Here is a 22,399-nt window from a genome sequence, read left to right as displayed (position 1 = left end):
CAGGTCCTCACAATTATGGTTACGCATTATGAAATGCCCTACCATCGGGGCTGTTAAATTCTTGAGTCTGATGCAGCTCTTATGTTCACTGATACGAACTTTGATTTTTCGCTCGGTTTTGCCGATATACATTTTACGGCAAGGACACCAAATTGCATATATTACAAAACTCGATTTGCAATTCGTGAAGCCTCTTTGTTCCCAGAGTCTTGGAAGTCCGATATCCACCTCGGTGGAACGTCTAGTCAGGGGACAGCATACACACATGCCACATGGGGCATGTCCCCTCAATTTCGGTAACCCCCACTGTTGAGTGATGGTGGCTTGTTTGTTGAGCTTATTACTGATGTCATTTCTGCACACCATCTCCTTAACATTGCGGCCCCTTTTAAAGGCGTACCGTGGAGTAGGCACTGGTATCTTAGCGTGCGCTAACAGGTGCCAGTGTATTTGACAATCTTGACCACTTGATTGGAAAGATGATTAAAAGTGCTCACAAAAACTAGAGGGTCCGACTTAGAAGGGCTAGTTTTAGGTCTATATTCTAGCAAGGCTTCCCGATGGTTATTAGAGGCCCTTTTCAGCGATCTCTTCACAATTTTTGAGGGATATCCCCGTTGAAGCAGATTATGACTCAAATCTGAAGCTTCCGACTCAAACCTTTCTTTCTCGCTGCTGTTCCGTTTGAGTCGGAGAAATTGTCCGAAAGGGAGATTATCCCTCAGGGCCTTGGGGTGAAAGCTGTCATATCTGAGAAGAGAATTCCTGTCTGTGCTCTTGTGAAAAGGTTTCAATCCCAATACATTATTGCACGGTTTAGAATAGATGGTCAGATCGAGAAAATCTATATGTTCCCTATTGAAGTTAATAGTAAACTTCAAAAAAGGGTTAATCCCATTTAACCAATCAAAAAAAGAATGTGAAGTGATTTCATCGCCATGCCATATTAACAGTACATCGTCAATGTACCTACGCCATAGCAAGATGCATTCTTTGAAGACATTCTGTTCACTATAGATACTCATATGTTCCACAAAATCAACATAAAGGTTGGCCAAAGAAGGTGCCACAGCTGAGCCCATGACGGTGCCGTGGACCTGTTGGTAAAAGCGGCCATCGAACTGGAAATAATTTTCAGTTGGAGCTAGCTCCGTGCACCACAGAATAAAAGAATTCGGTGTCATTCCGGTGCTGCGTTTAGTTACCAACAACTCCTCAATAACATCCAAAGTGGATGACTGGGGAATTTTGGTATATAAGGAGACAATATCCAGAGTTACAAGAATATCCTCATGGGGGTTGAAATGTGAGTTTTCGATCAACTTAATAACAGCCATAGAGTCTTGGACATAAGATTTCATTTTGCTGACATACCCTTTTAAGAAGGAATCAGCAAATTTGGCCAAAGGTTCCAGTACTGTATTTGTTCCCGAAACTATTGGTCTACCCGGAGGATTCAATAATGTTTTATGAATCTTCGGCAAGATATAAAACAAAGGAACACTAGGATCTTTCTTAACCAGATACTCAGCTTCCTTCCGAGTTATCCAGTTCCTGTCCCTGGCTTTTTCGACTTTATGGGCGCCACCCCGTTTTGGACTTGGTTCATCCAAAATCCAGGCACTGTTATTATTATACCTCAGTCGATGCTCAGTTAACCAACCTCTGAAGGATGTTAGCCAGTAAGATAGCTCAGCTGGTTGAACACTTGTTGCTGCAATGTGCGCTTGATCTGTAGGTTGCAGGTTCAAATCCTGGCAAGGCCAACCCAGCCTTTCATCCTTTCAAGGCCGATAAGGGAGTACCGACTTTGGTTTAGTTATAATTGTGATAAATGTGTCCTATGTACAGTTATTTGCCAAAAGCGCTATATAAATGAACATTTGACCATGAGATTAGATATAGAATTTAGCATGGAGGGCCTGCCTCTCTGCACCGTTGAATCAGAACATTGGCATACCATTAGGTAGTAATAGCTCCAGGAAATGAGGACTTTCATTAAACATCAAAAGACAATTCTGCTATCAAACCTCAAAGGGGTAGACTTGGGATTTCATCCATTTCACAAATCAAATTCCTTATGTCAAACGCAAGATTATTAAAACACGCTCTTGAAGTAGCCTATATATTGAGGCAAACCTTATTGATGTATGCGTAATTACTGAGACTTGGGCATATGATGCTGCTGCCCCCGCTCTTCACTTGGCGATTCCCATTGGTTATGGGATGATCAGATATGATAGGACAATGGGCAGGGGTGGTGGTGTGGCTTTCATTTATAGACTGTCTTTTAATATTTGGGAGACCAAAATGCATATCATGGATGGAGTAAAACGCAGAAGCGACTATTAATGTTGTGCTGATATACAGGCCCCCTAATATGGTGGAGGACTTTATCGCTGGCCTTACTGGTTATCTTCTTCCTTTACTGAAACCTAGGTCGAGTTTCATTGTTATGGGTGATATCAACCTGTGGTTGGGACACAAGGATGATGCTGTAGCACTGGAATTACAAACTGCCTTGACAGATCTTGGTTTTGAGCAACTAATTCATGTGCCCACTCACTGTTTAGGGCATATTTTAGATTGGGTCGCGTGTCATAAAGTTAAGACCTCTAATGTTTCGGTCTCACCGTGTCCCTGGCCAGACCACTTTTTTGTGGAATTTACAGTGGCAGCAAATTTTCCTAGGAAAAGGAAAAACAAGAACATGGTGGGGGTTCTGACTCAGAACCTTAAGCACATCTCTAGAGATAGAGTTGAACCTATGCTAGCTTCCCAAGACTCGCTTTGGTTACGACCGAAGGCATGGCAGAACACATCCTCTCTGGTCTTAAGGTAGTTGCGGATACTCTATCACCTTTAAAGAAAAAGATGTATAAGCAGGATCTAAAACCTAACCCTTGGTTTACTGGGGAACTAAAGTTATTAAAAAGTTCCACCCTTAAACTCTTTGTCGAATGGAAATCAAAGAGGTCTATGGTGGCCTTGTCAGCTTATAAGACTGCGGCTAAGGGCTATAAAGTAGCAATTAGGCTAAGGGCTATAACGTAGCAATTATTGAAGCTAAAAAAATATTTTCAATGAAAGGATTAAGGATGCTCAATCTGACACTAGGGAGCTTTTTTTAAATCCTGAAAGAACAATCTGCGAACCCAGGACTGTTTTTAAAGGATAAAGTCTGGTGCATGGGGATCCAGCAGGCTATGCAAATCAACCTTACTAATATTCAGTTAGACACTGTCAAGAAACAAGCCAAGATTGTGAGTGTTAATACTCAGAGACCAGACCAGGTTTTTAAGAGATGTCCATCTATTCCAATCTTTGATTTTACTCACATATCAATTGATGAACTAGAACCACTCATTAACCAGCTAAAGGCCACCAAATGTAAAAATGACATTTCGGAAGCCATGATCATCAACACTTGTTCTCCAACTTTATTGGTTTAAATTTGTAAGTTTATTAATGCTTCTCTGGAAACTGGGGTTGTCCCTCAGGATTTGAAAAAGGCTTGGGTCACTCCCATACTAAAAAAGCATGGACTATCTACCGACATTCCCAATAATTTTAGGCCCATTACGAAAACCCCATTTCTCCAGAAAATTTTGGATCAGGTGGTGTATCAACACATTTCTATACACATGAAAGAACACCCCATTCTGAATAACTCTCATTCTGGGTTTAAGGCCGGTTTTGGTACAGAGACGGCGTTACTAGAACTAAACTAAATCCAGGCTACCGAAATGCATGGATAGCAGGGAAGCCTCTTTGCTGATGCTATTGCACTTGTCAGCAGCCTTCGACCTGGTGGACAATCACATTCTGGCCACCAGGTTGGGGGAGGTTACAAACTTTTCCTCTAGAGCAACTAAGTGGATCTTGTCTTTTCTCAATAATCAGGAAAGCTGTGTTTTTGCCCAGCAGGCGGAAGCTGCTCCCATAACAGTCATCATTGGGGTACCCCAGGGCTCCTGTACTTCGCCCTGTTTGTACAAACCTTTTTACAGTGCCCTTCCGTGCCATGTTAGCACACGAGAGGGTGAGTTTTACGAATTATGCGGATGATACGCAGTGTATCATACCCCTCTCGGGTAATCATGATCTAGATGAAGCTCTGATTAATGAAATATACTTATTGATGGAGACTTGGATGGTACAAAATAAATTTGCCCTTAATTAAAAAGTTGGGTCACCTAACATGATATGGAAATTGGGTGTATCATATGAATGCTTCCATATAGGATCTGTTAAATTGAGTCCGCTCAAAAAAGTCAAAACCCTGGGAGTTATACTGGATCAACACCTCAGTATGAAGTCCCATGTAAGGACTATTGTGTCATTGTGTGCTTATTACATCAAGCTCCTGGCCCATTGGAGACCCTATATATCCCACACTAATGCAGAGACTATTGCAAGGGCAATAGTGGGCACCAAGATTGATTATTGTTCAAGTCCTCTGATTGGTATTAACAAAACTACTTGCAAGAAACTGCAGGTTGTTAAAAATGGAGCTGTTTGGGTGTTAATGAGTCTTTCGCGTAGAGATCATTTCTCTACAGCAAGACGTACACTGCACTGGTTTCCGGTGGAATCAAGAATTCTGTTCCGTGTCTTAGTCATTACACAGAAATGCAGACCGGGTAGGATGCCTGGATATATGCAGACTCTTCTCTCAAATAAATATCATGGAAGAACACTTAGGTCTAACACACGGGACCTCTTGGTGATCCCAAGGTGTAGGAATAAGAAGCCCTCGAGGGGAACCTTCTATGCCATTGCCCCTAGGGCTTGGAATGACTTGCCATTGGAGCTAAGAGGCATTGAGTCAACAGATGTTTTTAAAAAGAGGCTGACGACTCGGCTGTTTGTCTTAATTATTGACTGGCTAGATTCTGACTCTCTTCTCTCCACATATTCCTCTTGAGTGTTTCCGTCCCTTTATGTTTCCTGTTGTATGTCCGTCAGCGCCCTGAAGCTTACAGGTCCATGCGCACGCTTTATGAATGTATTAAAATAAAAGCACACAATACAATTCATGCTTGCTTTACTATGTAATTGGCTAGTTTTTTTTTCAACATTTAAATATATTTATTTTTATTTATTTAAATGTATGTAGCGCACATCGGCCATGAGGCATCGTGGCGCATGTTGCAGAAGGCTTAGGATTACATTTTACACATAAGAGATTGGTCAACATTCACAATGAGTAAGGACAAAGATGCAGGTTCCTTGGTTACAGTGGAACATTGAATTTGTGGCGCATGCAGTCAAAGATGGTTAGAGCAGGATTAATAAAACAGAGTGGTTTGCAACTTTTTGCGGAAGATGGGGTATGAGTTTTCATTTCTGAGAGCGGTGGGAAGGGCATTCCAGTTTTTAGGTGCTAGGTGTTGGAAGCTAGCACCGCCTGCTTTGGCTCTTTTGAATGGGGGAACGCAGATCTGGTTGGTGCAGTGGGTTCTCTTAGGTCTGGAACAGGAGAGATCAAATGGCCAGACCTTAGAGAAATAATGAAAGGTGTATTCTGTCACAATGCAGAAAGCTGCCATATAGTAATGATTTCCATACAGTGTTTGCACATGTCGACTGGACTTCACATACATTTTACTCTCTTGCAAAGGAGAAAAGTCATTTTTACTCTCTTAAAATCACATTTACTCTCAAAGTTTAAAAATGGGGAGTAAAATACTCCCACCTAAAAAAATCTTATCTGGTGCACTGGATGTTATGAATTATTCAACAGAGAGGGTTGGAGGGAGTTCCTCAACGGAATGGGAGTTCTTATCCCCAGAAGAGGAGTCTCTCCCTGTGAGGTCCCGCTGACCGCCACCCTTAGGGGCATCTTGCTTGCCGGGCTCACCTCCATAACCTCACAATGAAACGCACCCCTCTGGGTAAAAGTGACGAAACCCTGCTATTCGTCACACAAGCCTCTCCAAATTGTCATATAATTAACAAGACAACTGACATCTGATTCATTATCACAATATTTTTAACTTTAAAAGTTATTTATCTTTGTATCAAAGTAAGTTTATTGCATACTGTACATAAATTGAGCAATAATCAGTTAAAACTAAAAATTGTAGAACGAGCTGATATGTTTTTGAATGCTATTAAGATTAGCAAATTAGCAATGTTTTGATATACCTGGTGCTCCAGTTCTTAATTTTGAACATGTTTTCACTTTTTGTGTGTCACAACAGAAAATAAGATGTATATTTAGTGCTGTTTTTTAGCCAATCTTAATATTTCTTGCACATCTGTCTACATACTTTTCTCCGTAAAATATTTTTACAGTGATTCACCAATTAACATTTTATATTTTTCTTTTTAACGTGCAGTGGCTGGGGAACCTACTTGGGAAAATGAAAGAGAGCAATGCAGATGCATACATAGATGGGGAAAACAGCTTGTCTGAAACAGGAAATTATGCACTGCACAAGAAAATCCACACTGGAGAGAAAGTATTTCCTTGTACAAAGTGTGCCAAAACCTTCAATCTCAAGTCAACTCTCGTAAATCACCAAAGAATCCACAAAAAAGACAGACCCTTCTCCTGCACAGAGTGTGGAAAGGGCTTTATGGTGAACAGTATGCTTTTAAAGCACCAGAGAATTCATACAGAAAAGCTGCCGTTTTCTTGTACTGAATGTGAGAAGGACTTTGGTAATCGGTACCATCTGAAAATCCACCAGAGAATCCACAGTGGAGAGCAACCCTTTGCTTGTTCTGAGTGCGGAAAGCGCTTTAGTCAGAATGGAAATCTCCAAAGACACCTAAAAGGTCATAGTGACAATGCTAAAAGAGAGAGAACCTTTTCCTGCTTGCAGTGCGATAGGAGTTTTAGTCTAAAGGCAAATTTGGTACTACACCAGAGAATCCACAAATGCTCTAATTCGCAGAACGGCATGAAGCAGCAAGCCTTGCAACTATTTCCCTGCTCTCTGTGTGATAGGAGCTTTCGTCTAAAGGCAGATTTTGTACGACACCAGAAAATCCACAGATCTACCAACACCCCAGGCAACCAGGAGAGACAAATCTTGAAGCCCTTTTCCTGCAGCCAGTGTGAGAAGAGCTTTAGCCTAAAGGCAAATCTTAAAAGTCATCAAAAAATCCACAGTAAATCTAACCAAGAGGGTGGTATGGAAACACTAACCGTGAAACCATATGCTTGCACAAAATGTAACAAGAGCTTTGGTCTGCAAAGAGTTCTTTATGCACACCAGAATGTCCACACTAGGCCCTTTTCCTGCACTGTATGTAAGAAGAGGTTTAGTCAGAAATCACATCTTCTTACTCACCAGAGAAACCAGCGATGTCCTGGTCTCCTTGAAGACAACATAACCGAAAGGAAGATGGGTTTCTGCAGGAACCGTGTGTTGGCCGGTAAGGAAAAAATAGGCAAAATAATGGAAAACTACTTCGAATTCTTAGAAAAAAGAGCTATGAACTGTGAAAAGAGGAGAACTGGGAATCCCATGTTTCACAACCTGTATGCGGACAATAATAATCTTAATGAGCATACAAATATTGGTATTTTGGAAACGCCTACTTTCACCTCCCGACCTGCAGTTTTGAAGGCTGCCACATTCATTTTCAAATCTCTTGGGGCTGTCGCTCCACCATCACCACACTTGGCAACAAAGGTGGAAATGACCTGCAAAGTGCCTGTAACAATTCCTCCAATGGCTTCTCTGCCAACAGTGGTGGAAGAGACTATCAAGACGCCAGACCCAGCTTGTACAACAGTGCTGCTTCCACAAGTTGCAGAGGAGACTTCAAAGACTGCTAGCTCAGATCTTGGTTCCCCATTTATTTAACCACCATCCGTGCCTCTTGTTTTTCCAGCTACATAATTTCTTCTTATTGGACCTGGTGTAAATATTTCCATAGTGTAGCAGAAAAGGAGAAATCTTTGTTCTCCTTTGAGAACTCGATGGAATTTCTAGCCGCTCTCTACAGTTATTTGATTACCTCCAAACTCTGACAGGACCTGCAAAGGCAGCCTTTTCCCTGTTGCTGCCACTTGCCTGCATGCTTAATAAGAGAAAGGAGATGCATTTCATGTCAGTGCCGGACTCCTGCGATGCAACTGCAATGACATCATAACAGCAAGTGGGCAGTGTGGTGGAGAGGCTTCTCTCCACATGCTGTTGCCCAAGTGCTGAATGAGGGGATGAAGCTGTGGTGAGTGTGAGCTGCTGCAGGTAGGCCAACGGTAGGAGATCATATGGTGGGGTTGTGAGTTTCGAAAGTTGTGGGGAGTTGTGCGTGCTAGTGGCATGCCAGAGGACTGTGGTAGCATGGTGTGAGGGGAGTATCTCTGGAGTGGGTGTAATGTGATGGTCTTGACTGCTAAATTCACTGAGGTAGTAGGTGGGTGCTATGATGGATGTTGGTGTCTGGTGTCGATTTTTCTCTCCCTATTAAATCATCACCCGCCAACATAATGAGAAGAGCTAGATGGGATCTAAACGGAGTGAGATCCAAATATAAGGTTGAGAATACATGGTGAGAGTAAAATTGGTAACTTTATGGAACATCAGTTACTTCTAATTAGCATTTTAAACATCAATTACTTCCTAACTACTAATTCAGTACTAGATAAGGAGACATGGCTGAAATGATTCATGTATGACTGGGAATAGGTTATTAACTCATAAAGGCAGTGTTATTTAATTGCTCATTGCCTTATTCTCAAAAGTCCTCATTTCATCTGCATGTTTCTTTTTTTCCAGAAATTTGGCGTAGTGAACATTTGAACAATCATGTTTTTTTATTTTAAATTAAAAGTAGTATAATAGGAATTTCATTTTCGAGAGGTTATGAATGTTCCCCACAAATCCCTGTCTGTGACTTAACTTCAAGCATACTTCCTCTAAAAATGAAAGATTGCCTCTTCATTTTCTTTGTGCTTCATACTACTTTGCTTTGCTTCAGGCTAAGGCTGTACCATCCACAACTAAGCCACCTTGACTAGTGGTAACGTTTAGTTGGAGAGAAAAAACAAACTGCACCCAGGGAGGAAACAATCCCGGGGGTTCATCTTAAGTCTACAAACTGCTCTTCTGCCATCTCTGGAAACTTAACATGCAGCCCATGCTCTTTATTCCTGGCCCCCACAAGGATGCCAACAGCTGCATTGGCTGGTACTGCTGATGCTATACTAGCCAATGCCACTCGGATGACTGTGCCCCCTACTATTCCCAGTAAGTAGCATGAGATTTGAATGTTTTTGGATGGGCTATACGTGGATCTCAAATGTAGTATAAGCACACTCTCCAAGGCTTTGTCGTGCGCTATGAGCGTGGTTTCAACTATTTGGAAGGATATCTTCATACGGAAAATTAAACCATTTACTTCCAAATTTTTCATTTTGCAGTCTTCTTTCTAAATGCATTTTATATATTGTAAAATTAATTTGCTTTGTAATGAGTTCATCATGGTAATGGAGTCGGTTTCCTGTGTACAGTCTCTGTACCTTTTCTGATTTTTAGCTGCCAGTTTGTCCCCCTTTGCCATACATGGAACTGAGAAATACGACAAAGCCATGCTCTTACCTCCAAAATGGGGAGCATCAAAAAGCAGGACCAGGTTGTCCCTGGAGTGTGTTGTAGCCCACTACAGACTAGTGGTTTTATGCTGAACCTTTGTGTATTAAACCATCTACTAGAATATCTACAACTTTCTGTTACTGAGTTGATTTGCTGCGCCTGGCAACCATTGATGGGTGATCACCTATTATGAAACTAGGCCCACATGTTGTACTGTCATAAATGGTGTAATGGCAGACACCATCTCAGGTTGCGTCCCCTGAATTGCCTCCGCATAGATCGGAAAGGGTGAGGGGTTTCCAGGTTCAGCTGAGGAGGGATTTACACCAAGCGAGTGGAAGGAAATATTCCAAAGGTTTTTTTGGTAAGCAGACCGAAAAAAGGACTATTCACTAGGTCAAGAGGTGTGTATGTGGCCAAGTGTTGAGGGTGGGGATTTCTGGGCGCTCGTGGCAAACTAATCCCGTTTTACATTAGAGAAACAGAAACGTCTTATGGCATACTGTTGGGTTCTTGGCAACAACCCCTACTCTCTTTGTCACTAACCTGGGATAACATAATCATTCATCAAGGAATATCAGCAAGTGGTCACCAGCAAGGATTACCCAAAACTTTACTGACCCCTGGGCAGCTTTGTCCACCCTTTCCCACCTGCAAGGCAGACTTCATCTACAAGGCAGACTTCTGAAGACTCCTATCAAGGTAACTAGATTTACATTTGTGTGTCTCTTGCACAGTAGCTGGTTCTAGTTTGTACTGGTTATCTTTTCTTTAATCATAATAAACTGTAATTTTTCAAAGCCTAAGAATTGTTTATTTGCATGTCATACCTGCAATTCCTCCAGTCTCCTTAAACCTCTAGGGCAACAAAGAGGTTGTGGCAAGGAAGATATTAATCCAGGCAAGGCAACAGCCCAGGCTTACCTTCAGACATATCTGCCTGAAACCAAAACTATGTTTGCCTGTGTATCAAATTCAAGCAGTGCCAAACTATTCTTCTTTAAACTGTTTTTAGATTCAAACGGTGTGCTTATCGCCATGTGGTGGTTGCTTCTGTTATGAGTATGTCCTTGCTTTTCATCCTCAATTTTGGTTCTTTGAATGTACTGAGGACTGCATTTCTTACATATCTTTTCTTGCAGCCAGTGGTAATGCAACTGAAGGATGCATTTCTTTTCCCCCCCAAGATAAAAGATATGCACAGCCGTATGTGTTTATCTGTTGCTCATTTTATCATGTGACCATCTTATTTAGTCTGAGACTACTAAAGCTTGTGCATTTTAACATCTCAGCATAATATTTTCAGTTAGTCCAATAAAAGGTATCCAACCTTCTATTCATTTTTTTGAATTTTTAAAAAGATTTCTTTGTTGTTTTAAGTACTTTTTGGCCATTTAAAGCGGCTTCTACAGGGGTGTATTTGTAGGTATATGTAATGACACCAAATGTGATGTCTAACAGGCTCCCTTAATGCCGATTTGAGGAGATGGCTTTATTAGAATTTCATTTTCACCATTGCTGTCTGTCACAGGAGCACAGTTCAGGGTACAAGGGTAACTGAGATGATGCCTATGTTAAGGCAGCCACTGAAAACGCAGGGCCTTTTATGCCACTGATGACAGTGGAATGGTTTATGTAAAAGCTCTGATCAAGTGTCATGCCTCATTTTAATGGCCTGTGGTGAGGTGACTAGTTAGCTGCAGGTAATGGGCATGGTATGGGGAGAGTCCCCAACTCCTCCTCGCTTGACCCGTGTTGGCCAGGGAGCAGTAATATATAGTACCATCTAAGCATAAGAATCCTTTAAGAGGCCCAGACCCTTCACCAGAGAAACAAAGACCATGTGAGATCTGAGAAATGAGGATCCTCCCAATTCCAAAGCATAGCGCTTGTGCTACTCATGAAGCTGGTGAACTTGTAGTTACTAGCCTTTTAAGGGAACCGAGGAATGGGATTCTGTCAGTGCCAGCATGCTCCGCTCCCTACGCACAGGTATGCCATTTGTGCAGCGAAAGCTTGGGACCTGAATTAGGAAAGGAAATGCAAGTCAACCAGCCAGTATGTGACAAGCAGAGAGGACCACCCAAGAAAAGCCACTATCCTAGTTCCTAAATCAGAACTGGGAGCCTCCCTCAAGGGTTGGACCAATTGGTCCATCCCTTCAAAAGCTGCTTGAAGGAATACACCCTTCTCTCCTTTACGCAGGGAAGAGCTGGAAGGTAGGGCTGGGGTGTGGAAGACGGAGTGAGGACCATCTAAGGGTAGGGACAAGCCAGTTTCAAATCCTAAAGCAAGGGTTTGGGCAATTTCTAGGGTGCGAAGCCATACAGCCAATGCCCATCCCAGATAACACTCCTGAATACCTTTTCACCCGGGCAAGGCTAAGAGGTGGGTGTAAATCTGGATATGTAGCAAAGGCTCCGTCTGAGATTGGAAGCAGTGGGAGAAGGAGCTGAAGATTGGATAAAGAAGACAGGAGCTGTTTTGAAAATGACTGGCCCATACTGTAGCTTGGAGGTGGAGGAGAGACCCAGAACACCAGAGAACCAACCGAACTGGGACTGCTGGGAAGAAGTCGTGACCAAAGACCATAAAGGTGGCCTTGGAGACGGAGATGCCCAAAGGGGTGAACAGTGGACAGACCTAGATAGTAGCAAAAGTAGTGCCCAAAGACGTGACATACGTGATAGTGGAGTAGCCCTGGAGAGTGAGGTGTGGTGTGCCCAAATGGGTGAAGGTGGACGAGAGACATCTAAGCAGTGATAGTTATACCCAAACGGCAAAGGTGACAATGGTGAAAATATGATGCAGCAATAGAACTGTGTGCAGAGGGGAAGAAGGTGAGAGGGGGCCACAGCACTGAGTGGGCGACAGCCACAGACTATAGGGGCAAAGTAAGGTGGCCAAGGGATTATTAAAGGGGAGATTGGATACACCACCAGACATGGCTAGAGAAGTAAAACATCAGGAAAGGATAGACTTGGAATTTGCAAACCATCAGATGTTGAACGATTGAACAGGAGGACATAGACAGGTGAAGCTAGATAACTAAGGAGGGGTAATAGGAAGCGTAGTTGGTCACCTGCTGACCCTACTAAGTTTCACTAGCTGACATCCTGGAATCTGCAAAGTGCCATCCCATTGACATCCCATCACCTGATTCTGCTGGTACTGGAAAAGAGTGAGTACTTCCAAGGGGGAGACTTCATTGAAAACCACGCCAAGGAAATCACTGCCAAGCTCCACCCACAGCGAACGAGCAAGGTCAAAGAAAGCGAAAGTAAGGGAAGACATCCCTGAGAAACAAGAGATTACCTCAGCCTTGAGGAACCCAGCCGAAGGTGACTCCTGGATACTGGGTGAAAGATTTTTCTTATTGTGAGAGACATTTCTTTGTGCAGCGTTTTCACTATACAGGAGCAGAATCCTGATCCAACCAGAGGCTGTAAGTCGTTGTGAACTTTGTTTCCTTGAATTTTGGTTATCAATAACTGGACGGATCCTTTCACATTTTCAATTGCACTTCAAGTTGTGAGAAACCAGAAGGTGCCACACCCACTAGTCCCTGGGGATGTGTCATCCAGGTGACCAGGACACTGCCATCCCTTTTGAATCCAGTTCCTATGGTGAACTAGTGCAGGAGGATCACCTGGGTGAGCGGTCTTCGGGGAGTGGGACACTGGATGGTGAGACGCGATAACCCCTTCCCTGTCACACCTTTAACCTATCCTACCCGGTGGGATATTTAGGAACTCTAGCTGCCCCCCATTTTACAACACAAACACTTTCTCACTGACAGCCTGCTTTAAAGGAAAACAAACGAACACCCGAGCCGTGTACCTGATATGTCCCAATACTATGGTCAAGCAATTGCCGACAATCGCTCACACCTGATTTCCATTACACTTCCCCATATGGTTAAAAGGCAGAGCATGAGAGCACACTCTGAGCGAGGCAAAGCACAAAAGGAAACAGCAGTTCGAAGATGGCAGTTAAACAAGGGGAGAAAGACAGCGAAACAGAAGGGGGTCGCAAGGAGGGATGCTCCCTTGACCTCTTCGACAAGGAACCGTTCTTTCCACAAAACCTCGAGAGAAAGCATAAGACCAGGAAACCAGGCTGAAGAATCCTGCATTGTGTGCCAGAGGTACCTGGGGCCCTCCAGTGTCAGTTATCAAGGCAGAAAGAATCTCCAGCCACTGTGGTACTGTCCTTGGCTCCAAGAACAAAGCCGCTTCAGTGAAAGCAACACAGCCGATGAGTTGGGGAGACCGATACAAGACCGGTCTGTGTTGAAGCCAAGGTTGAAAGACGCAACAATGTATGGAGAGCGCTGGCACAAACATTGTTAAAACGTGTGTGATAAGAGATGCAAATGAAGTTAAACTGCAGATGAGTGATTGAACTTTAAAGCAAGCTACAATACATTTGACAGAGCGGTCCGGCACCGCGTGGGTGCTCAATCTAAGGTCTCTTTGAGGGACCCAGCTGCAAAGTAATTAAATTAGATAAAATTTGTCACAGCCCGACTGAAGGAGATCAATTAAACTGTTTTAAAGTGGGTCTGAGCCTAGCAGAAGGGGGTGGGGGGTGAATAGAAAATCACCCAAGAAGTTGTACATGAGAATCCTGAGAGGAAAGGAACTTTTGAATGTCTGTCGCATCAGGCCTTTTGAAGTAAGAGACTTTGAATGGAGAAGAGACTTTGACGTAGGAGGCCCTGATATTGAGATTTGAACTGCATCCTTGTGCTAGAGACTGTGCCAAGCTCAAGTGTGCCGCCTTGTCCCGTGCTTAAAACTTGGGGAAGGGAGGTCAACGGGTTGAATATCCTGACATATCATTTCTTGAACACTTTTTTCTTTTGCATAACATTGTTTCCCACACTGTTTGTAAATAATAATAAGTAATGATTGGCAATAGGTTTATTTGTTTAGGCCCTTTTATTTTGACCAGACACAACTAGGACTGTGTTTATTATTATTTGATGGTCGTAGCCTGCTCCTATCTTTAGATTTAGAATTAGATACGTTCATCAGACCCGATGGAAGTTCAATAAGCACCCTTGCACTGTGATCACGTGTGTCTATCTTGCTGTTTGATACCATGCCTTTCTTACAAAGCCAAAGCTGTTTGTTATTTTGTGCAGACACTTCTAATTCCTGAATGTTTTCCGTGACAAGGCCCATAAATAGTTTAGTGAATTACATGTTTCGTGAATCTTTACTGTTTTTGGTTAATTAGGTTTATCTTGTTGTAACAGTTTGTGAGGTAGGCGAGTGGCACTATCCAAGGGACTATGACAATACCTTGCCTTCTGCAGTAGTGTCAAAGACTTTCAAAGACTTGGTGCTACTTATGCCCCTGAAGCTGGATGGGGCTCTGCCTCAGGTAGAAGCTTGAATGAAATATGGAGTGACATGACGAGGAGTACCAAAGAGACTCCAGAAAAGGGGGTGGCATTTGGCCGCAACGTTAACTTCAAATGCAACTGTAAACATTCCTAAACTGGCAATCACATTTCTAGGCCAAATACACACCAGAAAATACCTGAGGAATAGGTCAATATTGGGGCAGACATCGAAGAAAGCAGACAGCATATATGAAAACGAAGACAATAAAGGATGCACCTCCTACTTGATTGGTAGTAAAGGCAAACCTGTATTGGCACGAACACAAAACATATTTCCGGGTCAGCATTTCTTTTTCTGCCATCTGACCAGAAAGACACAGCAACTTCGGTCCTGAGGAAACCTTTTCATTGCCATTGGCCCAGAAAATTATATCTTTGATACTGAAAATGATTCCTGCATTGTCATCAATGCTGAAGCGTACAATAGATATGAAAGACCAAAATTCAAATTATGATCTGAAAATGGAAGGTTGGAGGAAAAGGTAAGAGACTTGCCGTGTTCTCCTGTACAAGAGTAGATGATTTATGAACATCCTCTATCTTAGTAAAATATTTTTACAGAACAAGAGAGTGCATGTAATTATCTAATTCTCGATTCTACAAAGGAAAAACTAATACCCCATTTCTCCAGCATTGGATCTTTCATGGATTCACATGCTTTGAATATTCCCCGTCGTCAGGCTGGGAATCCCCGGTACATTATATAGACTCTTTCCCGTAGGAAAACTTTTTCGACGCTTATGCGTCCTATCCACCTCGTTTTGTATCATGCGTGCCCGTACCGTCAGGACGTCATGATATAAATATAGGCCCCGCCCCCGCGCTCCCTCAGATTTCAACCGTCTTTCAAGTAGTGGGATCCTCGTGTTTACTACTAGTGAAAACTAGGTTGTTCTTGTCTGTTTCGCGTCAGCGAAGTTCAAATTCTGAAGAATTATGTCTGGAAAGGCGTTATTTCGCCCGTGTGCATTTATGAAGGAGACGGCCACATGGACTGTATCTACTGTCTCCACCCGCACCACACGGCGGATACATGTGAGATATGCCAGGGTTTCTCCCAAAAAACCCTTAAGGACCGTAAAAGAAGGCTGGTCGACTGGCTTAATGACGGAGTGGGTGCCTACCCGGCTTCGGAAGTTGGCTCCACGGCCTCCAGGAGCAAGTCGGAGCCTCCATCGAAGAAGGTGCGGCCAACAGAAATTCGCGCTGAGGACAAGCATAAGGGGAAACATGCTGGATCCTCCTCATCACATAAAAAGCCCTCCTCCTCCTCATCATCTAAGACGGAGAGGCTAGCGCTGTCTAAATCCTCCTCAGGGGACCGTCCCAGGTCTTCCGTGAGTCGAGAAGCTTCAGCCGGGAAGTCGGCATCGAAATCGACGACGAAGTCTAAGGGCTCGACGGCGACGACTTGCTCGTCGACCTCGGTGTCATTGACGATGCCTATTACCGTTCAAGCAGCAGCGGTTGGGATTCCTTCGTCGACGGAGACTCAGTCTATGGCTTGGCTGCCTGAGGTCTATGACCCGATCCCCCCTGATGTCTTACTGCAGCCAGACACGGCCTGCTCGGCGGAAGGGGAAGGCGACGCGACGAGTGCGAGCGGGTGTATGGTACCTATTTCATCCATGTTACTGACCCCCCAGACGGTGTTGTCTCTGGATGTGCTTAATACTCTTCAGAAGCTACTACAGCGGCTGGATACGCAGTTCCCTCAGCCTGGGACGTCATCGTCACTTTTGTCTGTTCCTTCCGTCGACGAGCAAACTTGTACGGCTCGCTCGACGACGAAACACCCATCAGCTCCCCAGGCGGTGAAAGATCGTCCTCGAGCTCAGGAGGAGGGTGAGTTGTCGGAGTCCGACTCTAAGCGGGATGACTCGGGGTCAGACATCTCCCTGTCACCTTCGAGGGACCCGACATGGAATTCGGATGTAGAATTGGAGTCTACGAGGAGCCAGACACAGCCGTCTCCCCCTGATGATGTGGGAGCCTTCCATGCAATGATGGGGAAAGCGTGTTCCGAATTCGGCTTGATTCCTGAGGAGCAGAGGAAAGACTGTTTCCTTTTTGACCATATGGGTCAAAGGAGAAAATCGGTATTTGCCATCCCAATCCTTGACCACGTGTGGCAAGAAGGTCTCAAGACGATGCGCCATCCGTTCTCGGAACCAGCAATAAAGGGACGGATCGAGAAAAAGTTTAAAGCTCCGGAATCCACTCCAAAATGTCTAACATCACAGCCTCTGTCTGACTCGGTAGTGTCGGCGGCAGCGGCTAGGAAGGCCAGGGTCCAGCAAAAATGTTCAACGCCACCGGAAAGCGAGGCTAGGAGGCAGGACGCCTTTGGAAAGAAGGTGCTCTCTGTCGGAGCGACGACAGTAAGAGCAGCCAATTCCTTAGCGATCGTGTCAAGATATGATAGGGAAATGTGGCACAAATTAGCCCCTATCCTAGAACACCTGCCAGACGAACACCGGAAAGCAGCTATGTTACTGGTGCGGGACGGCGAAGAGGCCTCGAACCACGCTATTAATATCGCAGTTGACCTAGCAGAGTCTGGTTTCAAACAAATCAACCATGGAGTAGTGCTTCGTCGACAAGCGTGGCTCAAATGTACTACTTTCCGTCCTGAAGTACAGTACAAAGTCCTGGACATGCCATGCGAAGGGGAACACCTGTTTGGAGAAAAGGTGGATGAAGCGCTGAAAGGGATGAAAGAAGACTGCTAGGTCCCTCGGCGCCCTTCAAACGGGTAGAAATTTTCGCTCTTTTCGCCCCTTCAGAGGTGCTTCTGGAAACTCCCGCTTTGGAGCTTCGAGGGACCGTGGATTTAACAGGCCCTCGTACTCTTCACAAGGGTTCAGACGAGCGTCCCAGTCGGCACGAAGAAGCAGGGACTATCAAGCCTCCAGGCGGCGAGGCTCAGGTCCGTCGTCAACGAAGAACAAGCAAACCAGCAACCAATGACGTCCTTCGGAACGTCCTGGGGGGCCGAGTCTCTCATCACTTCGACCGATGGAAATGCATCACCAAAGATCGATGGGTCCTAGACACGATTCGCATGGGTCATGCGCTGCAATTCAAAGACAAGCCTCCGCGTCTTCCGCCTTTATTCTCGACACAGCCCCACCTCCAAATCCTACGACAAGAGGCGGCGCTTATGTTGCGAAAAGGGGCGGTAGAGAGAGTTCCTGTGGCACAGGAAGGACAAGGAGTTTATTCCAGGTTCTTTGTTGTCAAAAAGCCAAACGGCAAATGGAGGCCCATTCTCGACCTGAGGGTACTCAACAAGTGGCTAAAGAGCCAAAAATTAAAAATGCTAAAACTCCAAGAGGTTATCAGATCGGTGCAACCCATGGACTATCTATCATCACTAGACCTTCAGGATGCTTATTTTCACATCCCAATACGCCCACGACACAGGAGATATTTAAGATTCGTCGTCGGGAGAAAGCATTTTCAGTTCAAGGTCCTCCCGTTCGGGCTCAAGTCCTCCCCCAGGACGTTCACCAAGTGCTTGGCCCCTATAGCGGCCCATTTAAGGAAGGATGGTCATCATGTCTATCCATATCTAGACGACTGGCTAGTCAGAGGGTCATCCAAGGAACAAACACGAGCCAGTCTACGAGCCACAATGTCCATCTTACAGGAACTGGGCTTCGCAATAAACTTCAACAAGTCCTCAGTAGAGCCTTCGAGGACCTTGGTCTTTCTAGGAGCGGAGTTTCATACACACACAAGCCTGGTGAAGCCATCCAGCGAAAGAATTCAAAAACTTCAATACAAGGCGTCGGAATGGAGAGGCGGTACCAAGGTCTCTGTGCGCAAGTACATGTCCCTGCTAGGGACCATGTCGTCCTGCATTCCGTTAATAAACAACTGCCGTCTGTTTATGAGGCCTTGCCAGGAATTTCTAGCGGACCGTTGGGCGCAGAGCAGAGGTCGCTGGTCCGACAGACTGGTCGTCGACGAACAACTAGTTCAAGCACTCGGCTGGTGGAAAGTGTCTACTCATCTAACGAAAGGGATGCCTCTACTGGAACCAGAGTTCCAAAAGACGGTGGTGACGGATGCATCGCTGAGCGGATGGGGAGCTCATCTGGATACGTTACAGGTACAAGGCCAGTGGTCTTTGCAGGAGTCCTCCCTGCACATCAACCTGCTAGAACTGAGAGCAGTGCGATGGGCTCTGAAGTCTTTTCTTCCGCAACTGAGGGACTCGGTGGTGCGTGTCATGACGGACAACACCACTACGATGTTCTACTTGAGGAAACAAGGAGGGACACGTTCCAGGTCCCTATCGACGGAGGCACAGAAAATCTGGCATTGGGCCCTGCAACACAACATGCAAATCTTAGCGTTTCACCTACCAGGAGTGAAAAACGTGGAAGCCGATGCCCTCAGCAGAGAAATGAACGAAGTTCACGAATGGGTGCTGAACGACCAACAACTTCAACTGGTATTCAAGGAATGGGGACACCCTTCCATAGACCTGTTTGCAACGAAGAACAACAAGAAATGCCGTCAGTACGCAAGCAGATGGCCTCAACAGGGCTCACTGGGGGATGCGTTCTCATTCCCATGGACGAACAAATTCCTGTACGCATTCCCTCCTTTTCCCCTTGTCCGGAGGACGTTACAATGGATCATCAGGTACCCATGTCGGGTAATTCTGGTGGCCCCATACTGGGCCAGACAGGTGTGGTTTTCAGACCTACTACACTTAGCGGCGGCGGAACCGATGAGATTCCAGAAGACCCCCGACCTTCTGTCTCGACAGGAGGGTGTCGTTTGGCATCACGACCCGGACAGCCTCTAGTTGACGGCCTGGCTCCTGACTTCGCCGAATTTGGTCGGCTAACGATTCCGGAGGACTGTCGACGTATCCTGCAAACGGCAAGAGCACCTTCCACAAACGCCTCATACGCGTGCAAATGGAAAAGCTTCTGTCAATGGTGTGAGGATCAACCAGGTTTAGCCCCGCAATCGATTAAGCCGGAACAGCTCCTTCCATACTTGCTGTTATTAGCTCAAAAGGGCCTGTCGGTGTCGTCAATAAAAGTACACCTAGCAGCCATTTCCAGGTTTACTCGTCGACGGCACTCGGCACCATTGTTCAGCGACCGCCTGATTAAGCACTTCCTTAAAGGCCTCTTTCGGAGTTTCCCTCCAGAGAAGAAATTTCCACCGGAGTGGAGCCTCAATCTGGTCTTAACGTCGCTCATGAAACCTCCTTTTGAGCCAATGTCATCATCGTCTCTAAAGTTTCTGTCGTGGAAATTGGCCTTCCTGGTGGCCATCACTTCAGCCCGACGTATTTCAGAAGTTCAGGCTCTAATGGTGGACCCACCATACTTACGATTTTTCAAGACCAAGGTAGTCCTAGCCACTAACCCACAGTTCATACCAAAAGCTCCTTCGGTGTTTCATAAACATTCTTCTATCGTATTGCCTCCGTTTTTTCCGGAGCCATGCTCGGGAGCGGAGCGAGTGCTACACACATTGGATGTAAAAAGGGCTCTCAAGTTTTATCTTCATCGTACGCAACCGTTCAGAGAAACGAGACAGCTGTTCGTGGCCTATGGTGTGGGTGCTAGAGGAAAAGCCATTTCAAAGCAAGGACTATCAAGATGGGTGTCATCTACCATTTCGTACTGCCATTCCAGGGCAGGGAAGCCTCTTCTACGACGGCCAAGAGCTCATTCGACTAGAGCAGCGGCATCGTCGACGGCTCTGTGGGCCGGAGTCCCTCTAGGGGACATATGCATGGCGGCTACACACACCTTTACCCGCCATTACTGCCTGTCGCAGCAACATGCCGAAGACACCCGGATGGGACAGGCAGTGCTTCGACACCTATTCCAATAAGGTAAGCCCCGGCTGCGGGGTTGCATCCTGTGGAATTTATGACTGTATGTGGTTCGTTTTTCCTATGTTAACTATTACTGATGTATACATAATAATAGGGAACGGCCTTTGTGAAAAAAGTATATGGGTTTGCATGCACGCCTCCTCTTGGGGGTGGTACTGCTATGTAATCTATTCAAAGCATGTGAATCCATGAAAGATCCAATGCTGGAGAAGGGAATAGTTTCTTACCTGTAACTCCATTTCTCCAGCATTGGTATCTTTCATGGATTCACATGCGCCCACCTGCCTCCCCTGATCATGCAAACCGGTTTCCCCACTACTTTGGGGGCCGAAATCTGAGGGAGCGCGGGGGCGGGGCCTATATTTATATCATGACGTCCTGACGGTACGGGCACGCATGATACAAAACGAGGTGGATAGGACGCATAAGCGTCGAAAAAGTTTTCCTACGGGAAAGAGTCTATATAATGTACCGGGGATTCCCAGCCTGACGACGGGGAATATTCAAAGCATGTGAATCCATGAAAGATACCAATGCTGGAGAAATGGAGTTACAGGTAAGAAACTATTCCCTTCCTTGCACCACTAATAAGGGGGCATATTATGCAGTCTTGGAGAGGGCAGAAAAAGCCTTACACATTAAAATGCAGCGTGAAGTCAAAGCCAGACTGTCTAACCGAATCCCCAAATATTCCACAAAGCATGAATCTATTTTTTTTAACCAATATTGTTGCAGGTCAATTAACAAGCAAATGAGGCTATGCTGAACCAAGCTACTTCCAAATTGGTAAATACTCTTATTGGAAAAAAATGCAACATTACAGAATTTATTGGCAGTGTTGGGGGATTTGGAGGTGATGTCACATAGCACCCAGTCCAATCCAATTTAATTGCATAGAACCCAGTCAGAAGAGAATTCATATTAAAGGGAAAGCAAAGCCTTATGTGAGTGATATTGGTATAAAGCCCAATGCTGGCAAGGACAGACTGTCTTGATCCCCTTTTTCCATAACCAACCTGGGTGAAGGGAAACTATGTAGAAGAGCAGCTACTATATAAAAACCTGCATCTCAAGACTGTAATTTTAGGATTGGTTGAAATCCAGCTAATTGTAATTCTCAGGTTGAATTGTTAGACACCTAGACAGAAATGAAGACAGCAAGGGAGGCTACTGGTGGTTGGATGGTAATGGCAAATATGGTGAATCCACAGCAGGTAAAAGGAGCTGAACGAAGTCCACTGCATTGTTTCAGGACATCTAGTGGTGTGCTCAATAAACTCATGTGCCTCCCATCGCTAGTGGATGATGGTCACAGGAGTGGTTAGGGGAGTACCCCCTGTAAATTCCCACTTAGTCCCTGCCAGTGGCCAATGGATCACCACATGTATCAACAAATTACTACTGGTAGTGTAAGAGATGGACATTTGTGTTTGCTGCATCACGGGATCCCAATATAGCTTATCAAAGTGCATACGTAGGTGAAGAATGACAAGTTGTATGATCACATTAGTCCAGAAATGTGTGTTCTGAGAACACTCACTGGGCAGAGCGAAG

The 22,399-nt window shown here is 45.0% G+C and overlaps 1 protein-coding gene across 2 annotated transcripts in view; it reads left to right on the top strand.

The window, feature by feature from the left end:
- The window catches only part of LOC138580897 (gastrula zinc finger protein XlCGF57.1-like), a 134,432-nt gene extending 125,062 nt beyond the window's left edge, over positions 1-9,370 (top strand). For both annotated transcript variants that reach the window (XM_069651805.1, XM_069651804.1), the window contains exon 2: positions 6,345-9,370. In XM_069651805.1, the coding sequence (XP_069507906.1) occupies positions 6,369-7,823 (1,455 nt within the window). In that variant the 5' untranslated portion in view covers positions 6,345-6,368 and the 3' untranslated portion in view covers positions 7,824-9,370. The remainder of the gene's footprint in view (positions 1-6,344) is intronic.
- The last annotated feature ends 13,029 nt before the right edge of the window (positions 9,371-22,399 follow it).

The sequence above is a fragment of the Ambystoma mexicanum genome, chromosome 3p (assembly GCF_040938575.1).
Source record: "Ambystoma mexicanum isolate Mex_15411 chromosome 3p, UKY_AmexF1_1, whole genome shotgun sequence".
Classification (NCBI taxonomy): domain Eukaryota; kingdom Metazoa; phylum Chordata; class Amphibia; order Caudata; family Ambystomatidae; genus Ambystoma; species Ambystoma mexicanum.
The sequence above is the reverse complement of the archived record's forward strand: the minus strand, read 5'-3'. Positions and strand labels throughout refer to the sequence as shown.